At 38.0% G+C, this 14,565-nt stretch overlaps 1 protein-coding gene across 1 annotated transcript in view; it reads left to right on the top strand.

The window, feature by feature from the left end:
* FAT4 (FAT atypical cadherin 4) overlaps positions 1-14,565 on the top strand; it is a 176,640-nt gene that overhangs the window by 121,426 nt on the left and 40,649 nt on the right. Inside the window, exons 7-8 of the mRNA XM_062199659.1 lie at positions 5,595-5,775; positions 13,393-13,643. Of these exons, the coding sequence (XP_062055643.1) occupies positions 5,595-5,775; positions 13,393-13,643 (432 nt within the window). The remainder of the gene's footprint in view (positions 1-5,594; positions 5,776-13,392; positions 13,644-14,565) is intronic.

Raw genomic sequence — 14,565 nt, 5'->3', positions numbered from 1 at the left:
GAGGGTGCCTCCTGTGTCTCTCTCTATCTGCTTCATGGTTTGCCATGTGATCCGTACTCTGCAGATATGGTTGTCAGCTGCCATTGAACTCTAGACTAATGGAGCCACCTCTTGGATGGTTAACTTCAAACCGTGAACTCAAATAAACCTTTTTTCCTTCTTATGTGGCTCTTTTCAGGTATTCTAAATTATCAAAAAAGCTAATACATAAGGGTTAAAAAAAGAAAAACACAGAAATGCAACAACAACAAAAAAAACATGGTTTCATCATTCAGTTAGCATGTGAGGAAGTGGTGGGATGTGTAATGGCCATGACCTAGGAGACTTGTGTCCCTCAGTCTAGCCAAAATGCAGTAGAACTTTGAGCCTTCCTCCTTTGAGATCAGTGAGTGTTCTCACACTTCTCTCTTGACAGCATTTTTCTGTGTAAAGCTGAGAGGTGGTGACTTCTGGAGCTAAGATTCTCTATGCACAAGTAAAAAGGTTGTGTGGGGTAAAGTGTTTAGCCCTATTTTGAAGAATAAAAATAAAAAACACTGGAGTAGAATGTAAACTGGGGATTTAATTACAATTCCGTGAAAGACTTAGAAACTTAGATCAAAGGTTTTGTACTGTTTTCCTTGAAAAATTAACCAAGAAAATACGGAGACCTATGTGTACGTTGCCTGGGGCAATGAGAAAGTTGAGCCTGTTGCAGAGATTTGCCTTGCTTTCTATTCTTAAGGTGGGAAAAGCAGAGGACTCTGAGTGCTTGTGGAGTGAGTTGGGGCACAGATGACAAGGAGAGAAGAGGGTACTCTCAGGGGAAGGTTCTTGGTTTGAGAGGAGTCCCCCTGAGGATGAAGCATCATCTATGAGACCACTTCACAGGCTGGCTTGCCTGTTGTTACTGGAGTGCTTTGAGCATCATCTGGAATAATAAGATATTCTGTAGCATGAAGACAGTGAGGTTGAGCTTGCTGTAAGTCTTCCTGCGTAAACATTTTTTTTTCTGTTTGTTTATTAACTCAGAAGACGATTCTGCAATAATACGTAGCTCACAGACAAAGAAAGAAATCACATGTTCCAGACCAAATGAGTTAGTCATCATTTTATGTGGTTTTCCATATGTGTGTTGCCAAGACACTTCTGAATACCAGTGATAAAGCCTTTGGTTGGCTGTTACTGGGTATCTCCAAAATGTTTAAGCATTGTGAATTAGAGAAGCAATGCGCATATCAGAGGCATTTAAATCTTTTTTTCTGTATTTCCTTTTCAAGATTTATTTATTTTTTTGAAAGGCAGAGCTACAAGAGAGGCAGAAGCAGACAGACATAGAGAGAGGTCTTCCATCCCCTGGTTCACTTTTCAAAGTGCTTCAATGGCCAGAACTGAGCCAATCCAAAGCCAGGAGCCAGGAGCTTCTTCCGTCTCCCAAGTGGGTGAAGGGGCCCAAGGACTTGGGCCATCTTCTACTGCTTTCCCAGGTCACAGCAGAGAGCTGGATCAAAAATGGAACAGCTGGGGCGTGAGCCAGCACCAATATGGATGCCAGTACTGCAGGCGGCAGCACTACTGGCTATGCCACAGTGCCGGCCCAATTCAGATCTTCTTAAAAGCCCACCACAAATTTTAAAATTTCATTTAAATGTGCCTATCAATTTTTGAAAGCCAAACAACTCATGCACTTAACTGTAAAGGAATCATTAAGACAAATTACAGTTTCAAAATGTTTCCCTCAATGATATCATAAGATTGAGTTGAAAGCGTTTGAGGAATAAAAAATTCTAAGAGCTATAAACCAGAAATCTATAAATTGAAAATAGACCTTGTGTGTGTCAGTTTTCCACTTTGTGTCTAAAACAAGTATAGAATCAGTAATAGGGGCCAGCACTGTGGTACAGCAGGGTAAGCCACAGCCTGCAGCTCTGGCATCCCATATGGGCACCAGTTCAGATCCCAGCTGCTCAGCTCCCTGCTAATGCACCTGAGAAAGCAGCAGAAGATGGCCCAAGTGCTTGGGTCCCTGCACTCACGTGGGAGACCTGAATAAGCTCCTGACTTCTGGATTCAGCTTGGCCCAGCCCTGGATGTTGCCACCGTTTGGAGGGTGAACTAGCAGACAGAAGATCTCTCTCTCTCTCTCTCTCTCTCTCTCTCTCTCTCTTTGTAACACTACCTTTCAAATAAATAAATCAATCTTTTATTTAAAAAATCAGTAATAAAACAGCTGTATATAATGCGTTTGAACGATCTGCTCAGTGTTAACCCAAATATATTATATTCCTTCACAAACTCTTGGTTGGGGGTAGATTCTATTGTTATTTTCATTTTACAGATGGAAGCTGCTGAGTTTCAAGTGAGTAGAGTGAAAGATCAATGAAAGAGATTGAAGAGTCTTGTGTCTCCTCTCATCTTTTGCCTCTGTAACCTTACTTGTCTTCAAGTTCATCATATGTACCCTCTCCCACATAGGACAGTCTCTTACCTACTCTCATGCAGATACTCTCCCGCTAATTTTCATTCATATGACACCAGTGGAAGGACTGTTAACATTATTCTGATTACTATCTTCTTCTTCCTTAATTTGCATATAATTAAACACACGCTCAAGAAATTTAGACCCAACATTCAACATCAGCAATATTCCCCAAAATATTTACATTAGCTTTAACAATTCAGTTGTGAGAAATTTAACATCTATGCCAAGATTATTGTTTCCACATGCTCCACAAACTTAACCTGACAAATAATGACAGTTCCTCTTGCTTGTCTCCTGGGCTCAGTGTCACTGCTTCTTGTTGTGAGTGCCAGGGCATCAGAGCAAACTGCACCCTTCCAGCTGCTGGAAGTACCTAGGAAGGTGCTGTTTGCCAGGATGAATGCTCCAGATCTATGCCACTCAGATAGCAGCTACTTAACCTTTCTGAACTTCATTTCATTCATATAAAAACAATAGAGATGACATTGGTATTATGAGTATATAAGATTATTTATCTAAACTTCTTAAACCAATGTTTGTAGACATAATTATCCATAATATTTGTTATTGTTGATATTAAATTATTGCATGAGATTTTTTAAAATTCTATTTTGATGTGCTTTTCCAGTGTTTTTAATATTTCCCTATTTATGTTGGCATGTGTGTGAAATATTTGTGACATAAGATTACTATTGTTTACACTAAGCAACTGTTGAAAAAGTGAATGTACTTATTTTAAAAGATTTATTTATTTATTTGAAAGTCAGAGTTACACATAGAGAGGAGAAACAGAGAGAGAGAAAGAGGTCCTCCATCCAATGGTTCCCTCCCCTGTTGACCGCAATGGCCAGAGCTGCGCCAATCTGAAGCCAGGAGCCAGGAACTTCTTCCAGGTCTCCCACGCCGATGCAGGGGCCCAAGGAATTGGGCCATCTTCCACTGCTTTCCCAGGCCACAGCAGAGAGCTGGATTGGAAGTTGAGCAGCCGGGTCTCGAACTGGCGCCCACATGGGATGCCGGCACTGCAGGCAGAGGCTTTACCTGCTATGCCACAGCATTGGCCCCATGTATGTAGTTTTTTAAAAGCATGATTTATTCATATAGCCAATGGAACAAAGGCTTTTTTTTTCCTTTAAATGTAAAAATCAAACACTTTATAGGGATGATTTTAGCACTCATGATTTTTAAAATATTTTAATATAAAACAAATGCATAATGTAAAATTTCTTACTGACAAAGATATATAAGAGACAACAATTATGATATGCAGTCTAACTTTAATTGCACAGGTTTCTAGGAGTTCATTCTTCCTTATAGGTCCCAGCTCAGCTAGTACTATACATTTTTTTTTTTTTCATCTAGCACAGTATTTGGGCTTCCTGTATGGGACACAATAATAACACATCACCAAAACTACTGCATTCCATAATCTTCTATCCTGTTGAGTTAAATTTCTATACATCTGAGCATAAAAGCTAATTTATAACAGGCCATCAGTAACTGTAAATTAAGAACACAGAAAGGGGCTGACGCTGTGGTGCAGTAGGTTTAAGCCCTGGCCCAAAGTGCTGGCATCCCATATGGGCTCCAGTTCTAGTTCTAGCTGTTCCTCTTCCGATTCAGCTCTCTTCTATGGCCTGGGATAGCAATAGAACATGGCCCAAGTCCTTGGGCCCCTGCACCTGCATGAAAGACCCGAAAGAAGCTCCTGGCTCCTGGCTTCAGATCATCTCAGCTCTGGACACTGCAGCCATCTGGGGAGTGGACCAACAGATGGAAGACCTCTCTCTCTGTCTTTACCTCTCTTTGGAACTGTCTTTAAAATAAATAAAATAAACCTTAAAAAAACATAGAAAAAGCTTGAATATGGATATAAGACATATCAGCAAATCATAAGATTATTGGAAGAAATTGTAGTGAAAGTCTGTGAATCCCAAAACTATTTTATGATTATAAGGGTAATTCATAAGCAATTGACAGATTGTGAACAAATGAATGAATGGCTGTATTTCCAGAACAGAGTGGCAACAATAAGTAGCATTTAAACTTCATATAACTTTATTGAAAGAAAGAATTTTATCAGAGGAAAAATAATATCCTAATTAGACAAGGAGTGTATCTAGACCTTTATTTTATTTTAGATAAATGCAGCTCAATAAATCTTCATTTTTCTATTTAAAATAAAGCTTGAAAATGGTTTTGAAACACAACCAACGGAACATGATTTGCCTTTTAGTTATGGGGGCAACCCACAGAATTCTAACCAACTATGCCATCTGATCTCCAACAGAAAATGATTCTGCTAACTGTGTGTTGTACTGATGGTGTACTCCAACTTTTTGTTAAATGTTTAAAATAGGCACTATGAAAAATTACACAATGGATTTCAAAATTTGGAGCACAAAACTGACTAGTCTCTTAGTTACATTTTTCCATGAACTTTTTCAAGTACACTCCTCTGCTGATAAGAGAACTGAAGCAGGAAATAAAAATAACTTCACATTTAATTGAATATTAAATAGATATAACAAAAATTCTATATCAGCTCATCAACATAAATTTATTTCCAGAAACTGAAAGGATTACAGTTTTGAGATATGACTTGAAGGTTTTCTTTTCTACGAACAAATATTTATTGAAACAGAAAAACAGATTTTAGTACTTCGGCGACTCAGTTGGAATTTTTGGCTGTAACAGTGGTAGTCACAGCTAAAAATACAGTTTTGAGCAGTGCCTTGTTAATTGGCCAGCTATTCCATGCCTGTGGGGATTCTCCAAATCTGGTTTGTTCCATTTTAATGTAAGCTTAGAGAAATTACCAGCATTGCTTTTTTGTGGAATTTAAATTATATTATTGTGTCTACATTGTTGAATCAGCACCTTTAAAAAAGAATACAAGTATATGACATCCTGCTTTTGTGCAGAAACACTAGGAACGAGTTAAAATTCTAGGTCATAAATGAAACTTTTTTCTTATAATTAAAGATCAATCACTTTTTCTTATATATTCAGAAATTCTGACAACATATTTTTCAAGTTCTCTTCAATAATTCTGTCTGTAACTAATTGTTTTATTTTATCTTCTGTTTTCATCAATTTTGAATATTAAGACCTGAATTTCTTGTCTTTACAGGATTCCCTCCCTTGACTGGAACTGGAACAATCAATGTCATAGTAGATGATGTCAATGACAATGTCCCTACTTTTGCAAGTAAAATGTATTTCACAACAATTCCTGAAGATGCCCCAACTGGAACAGACGTTTTACTGGTGAATGCCTCAGATGCTGATGCTTCAACAAATGCAGTTGTTAGGTCAGTGAATTTGCCTCTGTGAACTTTGTCTTCTAAGGAAACATTAGTCTTTGGACTAAATGAATTTAATGTTCAATTTCACTGGAAATTTCATATTCACATGTGGTTCTATTCTATTCTGCATAATTATTGCTAAATAACCAATTATGCTTAAAATGAAGTTTTAAACAATAATAATTTTATTATTTCAAAATTGTGTTTATAATTTAAATTTTTATTGTATCATGATTTTGTAATTCAAGGATACAATGGGTAGTCGTTCTGCTTCATATGATTGACTATTGTCACTTAGCATCGTTTACCTGGTGACTGGTGATCTGTAGGGCAGCTTCACATGCCTGGCACCCTGGCAAGGATGATTGGAAAGTCAGACTCAGCTGAGCCCCTAAGGCATTCATACAGTCTTAGGAATTCTCCAAGAGGTTCTTTGACAGAAAAGTTGAACGTTTTACATGGTTGGCCTTGGGATCCAGGAGCGTTGGGTTAAATCTCCTAGGGCTTTTAAAGATCAGGCTCAGAAGCAGCATAACATCACTTCCTCAATGCTCTATTGGCCAAAGTGGCCATGGCCAGCCCAGATTCACTGAGAGGAAATACACACCACCTCTTATGGGAGGACTGTCAAAGAATTTGGGCCATTTTTCCCCCACTACTAGCTCCAATAGAACTACTTACTTTTTTTTAGCTTAAAAATTATTTTACTTTACTTAAACCATCTTAAAAAATGCAGTGTGGTAGCTTTTACCAACAGGATGTACAGGCAATTAAATTGTGAATAGTTAGTTGATCTAGCTTGTCCCCTTTGTCCATGCCCTACTTGTATGGTATAAGAAATGAAGATTTCTAAGTTTTCTACAAAAAACTCAAAAGACATAAATATTTTTGAACATCTCCAACACCCCACACACATCGTGGTGTTACATAAATTAGAAGGGGTTTGACGACTCCAGAAGTATCAGTCAAGGATAACACATGTATTGATCTGATAATTTGATTAGTATTTATTTTGTCATTTCTTTCTAACAAAAATCATTTTGAGAAACTGCTTTAATTGGTTTCTTTCTGATGGCAGAGATGAATGAGTCAATGTAGGAGCCTCAGAAATAGTTCTCATTTAATAAATACTTAGTGATTTGCTGATAGGAATAAAAGTGATGAACAAGAGTTCTGTGGTCTTTGGACCTGCATTCTTTTTGAGGTACACAATTAAATATACAACAGAGTATTTCCTATGTAGATAAAACCTTTGGAAAAACTCTGTCTGTCAAAAAAAAAAATGAAACAATATAATAATAGAGTAACAAGGAGGGTTTTTAGATTTGACTGTTTTTTTTGAGTGGTATCAACAGTCTATTTGTGCTGCTGTAACAAGATGCCCAAATCTGGGTAATTTGTAAATCGCATAGATTTATGGTTTGCATTTATGGAGGCTGGTAAAATCAAGATCAAATCACTTCCATGTTTGGTTTTGGGTCCAGAGAGGACTAATCTCTGTTTCCAAGATGGTGCCTTGTTGCTGTACTTTTGAGGGAATTAACACCACACACTCACATGGCTGAAAAGAGCAAACCCAGTTCTCCAAACAGTTTCATAAGGGTCATAATCTCACCCAATGATTTGACTTAATAAGCTTCTAAAGACCTCATCTGCTAATGCTATCACCTTGGTGATTATTTCAACCCATTAGCGAGGGCACATTCAATTCTGATAGCAGTAGGGTCTCAAAGAGGTGCCCCTTACGCTGAAGTACAGGACAATAGAATGGAAGTAAGCATGGTGTTTTTATCTGATCACACCTAATTTGGTTTCTGAATTGGACCTTCTTTCCCTAGAAAGTCATTAAACATTCTCCACAGAATTTTTTTCCCTCAGTTCTCTCCTTTCTTTATCTTTGTGTGTTTATGGAGGGAGAGAGGGAAGAAAAAGAGAGAGGGAGAGTGAAGAATAACAGAGAGGGAGAGAGAGTGAGTGATAGAGAATTTGTTGACTGAAGCCACTCATTTTTAATATATATATATATACATACATATGATAATATAACATAATACTAATATAACATTGTGCTATATGGACCATCAATTCTGAGTGTATCCCAGAGCCTCCTTATAGTTATAATTCTCTGGTGGATCTACTCTACCTGGAGGTTCTGTTGACATCATAAACACAGTATATGGGAAATTTCTAAGCTCTTCTGTTTCTCATCTTGGTTTTCTACTTTCTCTATAATAATGGTACCTTGCTTTCTTCATCCACACCTCGTGGCTAAGTGTCTTCTTTTCCTCCTACACTCAATCGTTGGGCAGATTCTCATGTTTCTTCTTTTCTGACCACTCTGGCACCCATTCTGTTCAGTGTGCTGCTCCTGCCAAGATCCAAGTTCAGTCCATAATTATGTCATGCTTAGACTATTATAATAAAAATTAACTTACTTCCCTGCCTCTGGTTTCTAATCCCTGCAATCCATATGCTACACTATACTGTATGACTATATATTCTTTACTTCATACCACACACTTTGTTAAATTCTAAGGAGTCAGGCACTCTAGACCTTGTAAGGAGGAAAGTGCAATCCAGGAGGCAATTGTGTAGTTTATAATTATAGTTCTTTTTAACAAGTACAGTTTAAGGATAGAATGGGAGGATGTGCAAAGAATGGTCAATTCTCCATGAGAACATCAGTAGAATCATCAAGTAATTAATGATCTTTTAAATCTTTTAAATTGAGAATTGTTTTACATTCACATAAAAAGAATTGAGAAGTAGTATAAACAGTTTCCGTATCCCCAAGGCCCAGCTTCCTTTATTAAAGTAATTAAGAATTTTAGAAAGATAGAGAAGTGATTTATGGACCAGTAAAGGGATGAAAGCCATTGTAGGCAAAGACAAATAGGTTCAAAGACAAGGAGCATAGCTTTAGAGAAACAAAGCCTGTCAAGAAGGTTACAGTGAATTGGGGGTGGACTTTGTATACCATATAAAAGAATTTTAAGCTTCCTTCTGCATCTAATGGAGAAACAGTGGAAGGGTTTAACACTGGGCTCCCACATTACAGGTATACACTGCATGACAATTCCTCTCTTGGGGTGGTAGGAAGTAGTCTGGAAGAAGCAAAGCCTGCGTTGGTGCCTGATGGTAAATGGCAGTAACATGAGCCAGTTTGAGCATTCTTTGTCTTCACTTCAGTAACATTCTCTTCCTCAAAACCTCTCAACTTCCAGTTTGCCTATGGATGGCATAATGCCATCCCAGTCACTCTATAAATGGCCCCAGTGTCTTCCCAAGTGTATTCTACACAAAGCCCCAACATATAGCCAACATTTCAGCCTCACCAGATCACTTTCTTCTCCTGTGAAACAGATCTGTTCTTCCCCAAGCCTTAAGGCTTTGTTCCAATCATACTATTTCCTAGACCAGGGCTCAGCAAAATGCCACCTGCAAGCCAACTTTACCTAGTGCTGGCTTTTCTACATAAAATGTTCCTGGAACACAGCCATGTCCACTCATGTACATGTTGTTGATGACTGCTTTTGCACTGGAATGGCAAACTGAGTGTTGCAACAGAGTTCTTGTGCCCCGCCCCCCCCCAAAAAAAAAAACCTGACAATATTTGCTACCTGGTCCTTTACAGAAAAGGTTTGCCAACTACTGGCCCAGAATACTGTTATCTCCTTCTCCTTGCAACACCATTGTAAGGCTGCTAGTTCCTTTAAAACTTATCTAAGATTTGGCCTTCTCTGAGGAAGGCTTATGTTAATCATTCTTGTCAAAAATGTTCTGTCTTCAAATACCTAGAATAGAACCTCTTAACAGTGTCACAGCACTTTAACTTAGTGCCCTGTTTTATATTTACATTTCGCTATAAATTTCTTCCATTTAGAATGTAGACTTGAAACCAGGGTTTGCTTTTTTAACCCATTTGTCATATCTCTTTTTCATCCATCTATTTATTTCACTATCTAAATATATAGCTACATTAAGATAGATTGTATACCATACATTATTACATTATGATTATTTATGTCCCCATGTTCTAAGCAAACCTACCTTTATAGTGCTTATCATGTATCACTCACAATACAAACTGCTTTTCACACAAAATTACATTTAATACTGAAAACCACCAAGTGAAAGGCGAAGAAAGCAAGCTTAGAAAGGTTAGGACATTTTTTGAATCTGAGTGCTACTAGTGAGCAGAAACTTCATATTCAGGTGAATTGTGTTCTACAGTCCAGTCTCTAAGCCGTTACTGTATTATTGTATTCTTGCAGCATGTAGCAAAGTGCTTCACTTTCCTAGTTTATCTCAGAAAGAGGCAATATTGGTCAAAATAATCAAGTGGGAATATTTTAGATTTCAAATGATTGATTCAGAGTTCAGATAATAATGCTTTATGCAAATAATTTGAAATAGTTTATTATTCTTTAATCAGAAAATTATTAACATGTTTGTTGATTTGCTTTGAACTAAATAACTATGAACCGATTCTGCATTGACTCACCCTGAGCAAGCACAGCATTACCTGCCTTAATACAGCTGAATTTCACCTTATCCATATTGTAGTGCAATGGGAAAAGGACCTGTTGAAGATACAAGGACAGAAACTCAAACTGTAGATCCTCCATTTACAGATTATGTGTTTCTTCCTGCAACTATTTTAGTGGCTCTTAAATTCATATTCCTCACCTATAAAAATACAATACTAAGCCAAACTGTTTTAGAATTTAAATTAATATATTTATAAGTTTCCTAGTAGTATGTTTGGTACACATTAAGGAGTCATCAAAACACTGGAAATCTTTAAAAAAAAAACTCAGCTGTGTAACTATTAAGAACATAGTACAAGACAAAAACTATAAAGGCCAGAATCCTTTTTTTTAAGATTTATTTATTTATTTGAAAATCAGAGTTATACAGAGAGAGAAGAGGCAGAGAGAGAGAGAGAACGAGAAAGAAAGAGAGAGAGAGGTCTTCCATCCAATGGCTCACTCCCCAATTGGCTGCAATGGCCGGAGCTGCGCCTATCTGAATCCAGGAGCCAGGAGCTTCTTCTGGGTTTTCTACAGGGGTGCAGGGGCCCAAGGACTTGGGCCATCTTCTATTGCTATCTCAGGCCATAGCAGAGAGTTGGATTGGAAGAGGAGCAGCTGGGACTAGAATCAGCGCCCATGTGGGATGCTGGCGCTGCAGGCCAGGGCTTTAACTCACTGTGCCACAGCACGGGCCCCAAGGCCAGAATCTTAAGAAAGCATTGCAACAGGCCAGTCCACTGCAGTGGCTTTCAATGTGGTAAGCCTGGGCTTCAGCAGAAGTCAGCTTGTGAAGAGCCCTGGCAGCTCTGCCAAGAGTTGGATCACTAGAAATTGACCTGCCCTGGAGTCGAAGGATGCCCAGGTCAGAGCCACAGATCTTATTGGCTCTAAGCTGAAAAGCCCTTCACTCAGCCCAACTTCCAAAGTGACCACTGCAGCTGAGGGGATGGTCAAGTAGGGTCAGCAACATTGCAGGCAGAACTGTAAATTTCTTCTTAGAGATGCCCCCTGCCTTTACCTGGCCAGCTCTCCTCCCAGGCCAGCCAAGTAATGAAAGTCAACAGAGTGCCTTCCCCTAGGAGGTTCCCACCTCCCTTAGGATATACCCCATGTGAAGAGATAGATAGGTCTGGGCCTCTTAATTTACAAGGCCTAAAGCCCACCAGATTATTATCAAGCCCCTTCTATCAGGTTCTATTTGCCTCTCAATCAGAAAAATTACTTGTAGCTTAGACAGCACCTTTCTTAGCTCCTCTAATAATGACTCTGTCCTTTGTTCTAGGCCCTGTCTAGTGCACTTGGGCCTCATTCCTTTGTAATCATAACCTCTACTCTACCACCAATGGCTCTACTCCCAACCTGTGTGTACTGATGGTCCTCTTCCCCACTTAATGCTGTATAATTGTTCAAACCTGGTAAATGTCACTCTTAGGATCATTGGTTACTATCCTCACTCTGTCTTTTATGACCTTGTCTAAATATGATCAGAGTCGGCAAACTTGGAAGGCTTCCATAGCCTTGGCAACTCATGACGACAGCCTAGGATGGTTACTGGCGCCATAAACTAGAGTGTCAATTTGTTGGGTCAACAACAGGAGCCACTGTGCACTTGCTCCTCATGTGGGATCTCTGTCCTTAATGTGCTGTACATTGTGATTTAATGCTATAATTAGTACTCAAACAGTATGTTTCACTTTGTGTTTCTATGTGGGTGCAAACTGTTGAAATCTTTATTCTAAATTGATCTTCTGTATATAAAGAGAATTGAAAATGAATCTTGATGCAAATGGAAGGGGAGAGGGAGCGGGAGAGGGGAGGGTTGCGGGTGGGAGGGAAGTTATGGGAGGGGGAAGCCATTGTAATCCATAAGCTGTACACTGGAAATTTATATTCATTAAATAAAAGTTAAAAAAAAAAAAAAGAAAGCATTGCAACCATTTGAGGAGTGAACCAGCAGATGGAAGACCTCTCTCTCCCTCTCTGTCTCTCCCTCTTTCTCTCTCTTTAACTCTGTCCTTCAAATAAGTGAGATAATTATTTAAAAGATCGCCTGCTTAACGGTTTATTGTTTAGTAGGATGAAATTGCTGAAATGTTTAAGCTGGTAATGTAACAGGAAGAATGCACAGCCCATTGGCTGCAGTGTAGTATTCTTTTCCTTGCAGTTTATATTAGACACATCCTGTTGCTATGTTTACATAGACACCAACCAAACTATAGAAGAGTAGTTAACTCCAACAGGGTGTATCTTTTGGGGGGGATAATGATGAAAGCTTTTAAAGATGTCTGTCACTTACTACCATTCAACTTTTTGGACCCAGCCATTTTCTGAACATTCAAGCTGAAATATTTCTTTCCAAAATGATTTCTGGGACTTTAGCTCAGATAGAAAATCAGGGATTTATACAGATAGATAGGTTTACTCTTCTGAAAGAAGAGAGAAGCTATTCTCAGTGGAAACTCTTGCCTGCTAACCAGTCTGGTTAGCATCAAAATATCCATGAAGATGTCATACGTCCCTTGACAAAAAGTAACATAACCATATGAGGAATGACAAACGAGAGAATTAGTAACTAGGAATGCCCCAGTGTAAATAATCAGTTCGTGAGTTGTTCTGGATAGCCCATTTATGTCAAATACAGTGTTTTATCTTTAGAGAATAAAGAAAATTTTCAACTGATCTTTTCTGGTTTTTTATAGTATACAAGAGCAAAATAATTCTAGCTTCAGTTAAAAGTCAATCATTTGTGATGCTGACTGCTAACCACACTGTTAGAGCAAGGCCCTCATTTATTCTTTCAGGTTCATTTATTTAAGTCACAATAGTCTGCTGGGTTTATTTAGGGGAGTTACCTGACTTGAGAGTCTAAAAGTACTTCTGGAGACTTTCTAGAGGCCACCAGGTACCTCGCAATGAAGATTGTTAGTGGAATGGTTCCAACATTTTCAAAATACTTATCTTCTAGCCATTCTTTCATTGTTATGCAGACTTATTTGCCATGTTCTTTTTTACATTTCAGCCTTAGTAAATAAATGCCACAGTACTAAAACTGAAAAAAAAATATATCTATCTCTGTTCTCTGCTTTAGTTATAGCATCATTGGTGGAAACTCTCAATTTACCATCAACCCGTCCACGGGACAAATCATCACCAGTGCACTGCTTGACAGGGAGACAAAAGATAATTATACTTTAGTGGTGGTCTCCAGTGATGCCGGATCCCCAGAGCCTCTTTCCAGTTCCACCAGTGTGCTCGTCACTGTGACTGATGTCAATGACAATCCACCCAGATTTCAACATCACCCATATGTCACACACATCCCATCTCCAACTCTTCCAGGTAATCGAACCAACTCTGAAGTCTATGGATATATAAACACTGTATATCAGAAGCTTTCTTTCTATATATTATGCATTTTTTTAAAAAAAATCTCTGATCTAGCAAAACTTTGCAAGTCCTATAAAATTCAGATTGTTTTGCTAATGAAATTGAAAGAACTTTGAATCTTGACTCTATTCCTAGTCAGTTGTGTATTTAATTTCATAACTGTTACATCTTTCCTATTAAAATTCTTACTGTTATTATATATTGCACATACTTGAAATACGTATCTCTTCATAGTTAAAGAAATCTCTCCTCTGTGGTATAATTGGTATGTAATTTCCCTGAGAGAAGGGATATTTTCTCTATTTTTTGTGCCATATCCCAATACCTGAAACATTATCTATGAGGCAAAGGGATTAAAATATATTTGTTGATAGAAAATGAGTGTTTAATCCTTCACCAGTAGATTTCCAAAATTATTTTATTAATGAATAATTCTAATTAATGTTTATTTTATGCTAGTTTTGGTGGATGAATTCTATTAATAAGCTTATGGAGCTATTTATGGTCCCCTTTCAGAATGACAATATGCATTTATCTTTCTGCATCTCCTTTAAATTCATCATTGATTGATATCATTAGCTTCTTTGATTGGATTGATATCATTAGCTTATTTGCAGAAAATAGCATAGTCCTCTGGGGACTGTTCTGATCTTCTGTGATTTGTAATTTTTAGATGAATATTCAAACAGAAAACACACACAAATGTGGCTCATAATTAATTTAATCTTCCTTGATTGAAAATATTTTTAATTAGAAGAAAGGAATAAGTGGGCCTGGTATTTCTATTCTCAGAAATCTGTGATCTGCTGGTAACCTGAGAATGTCTCATTGATACCAATTAAGGGCATAAAATCCCTGAATGTACACACTAACA

This window comes from Lepus europaeus, chromosome 8 (genome assembly GCF_033115175.1).
Source record: "Lepus europaeus isolate LE1 chromosome 8, mLepTim1.pri, whole genome shotgun sequence".
NCBI lineage: Eukaryota > Metazoa > Chordata > Mammalia > Lagomorpha > Leporidae > Lepus > Lepus europaeus.
This window is presented reverse-complemented; position numbering and strand designations above follow the sequence as displayed.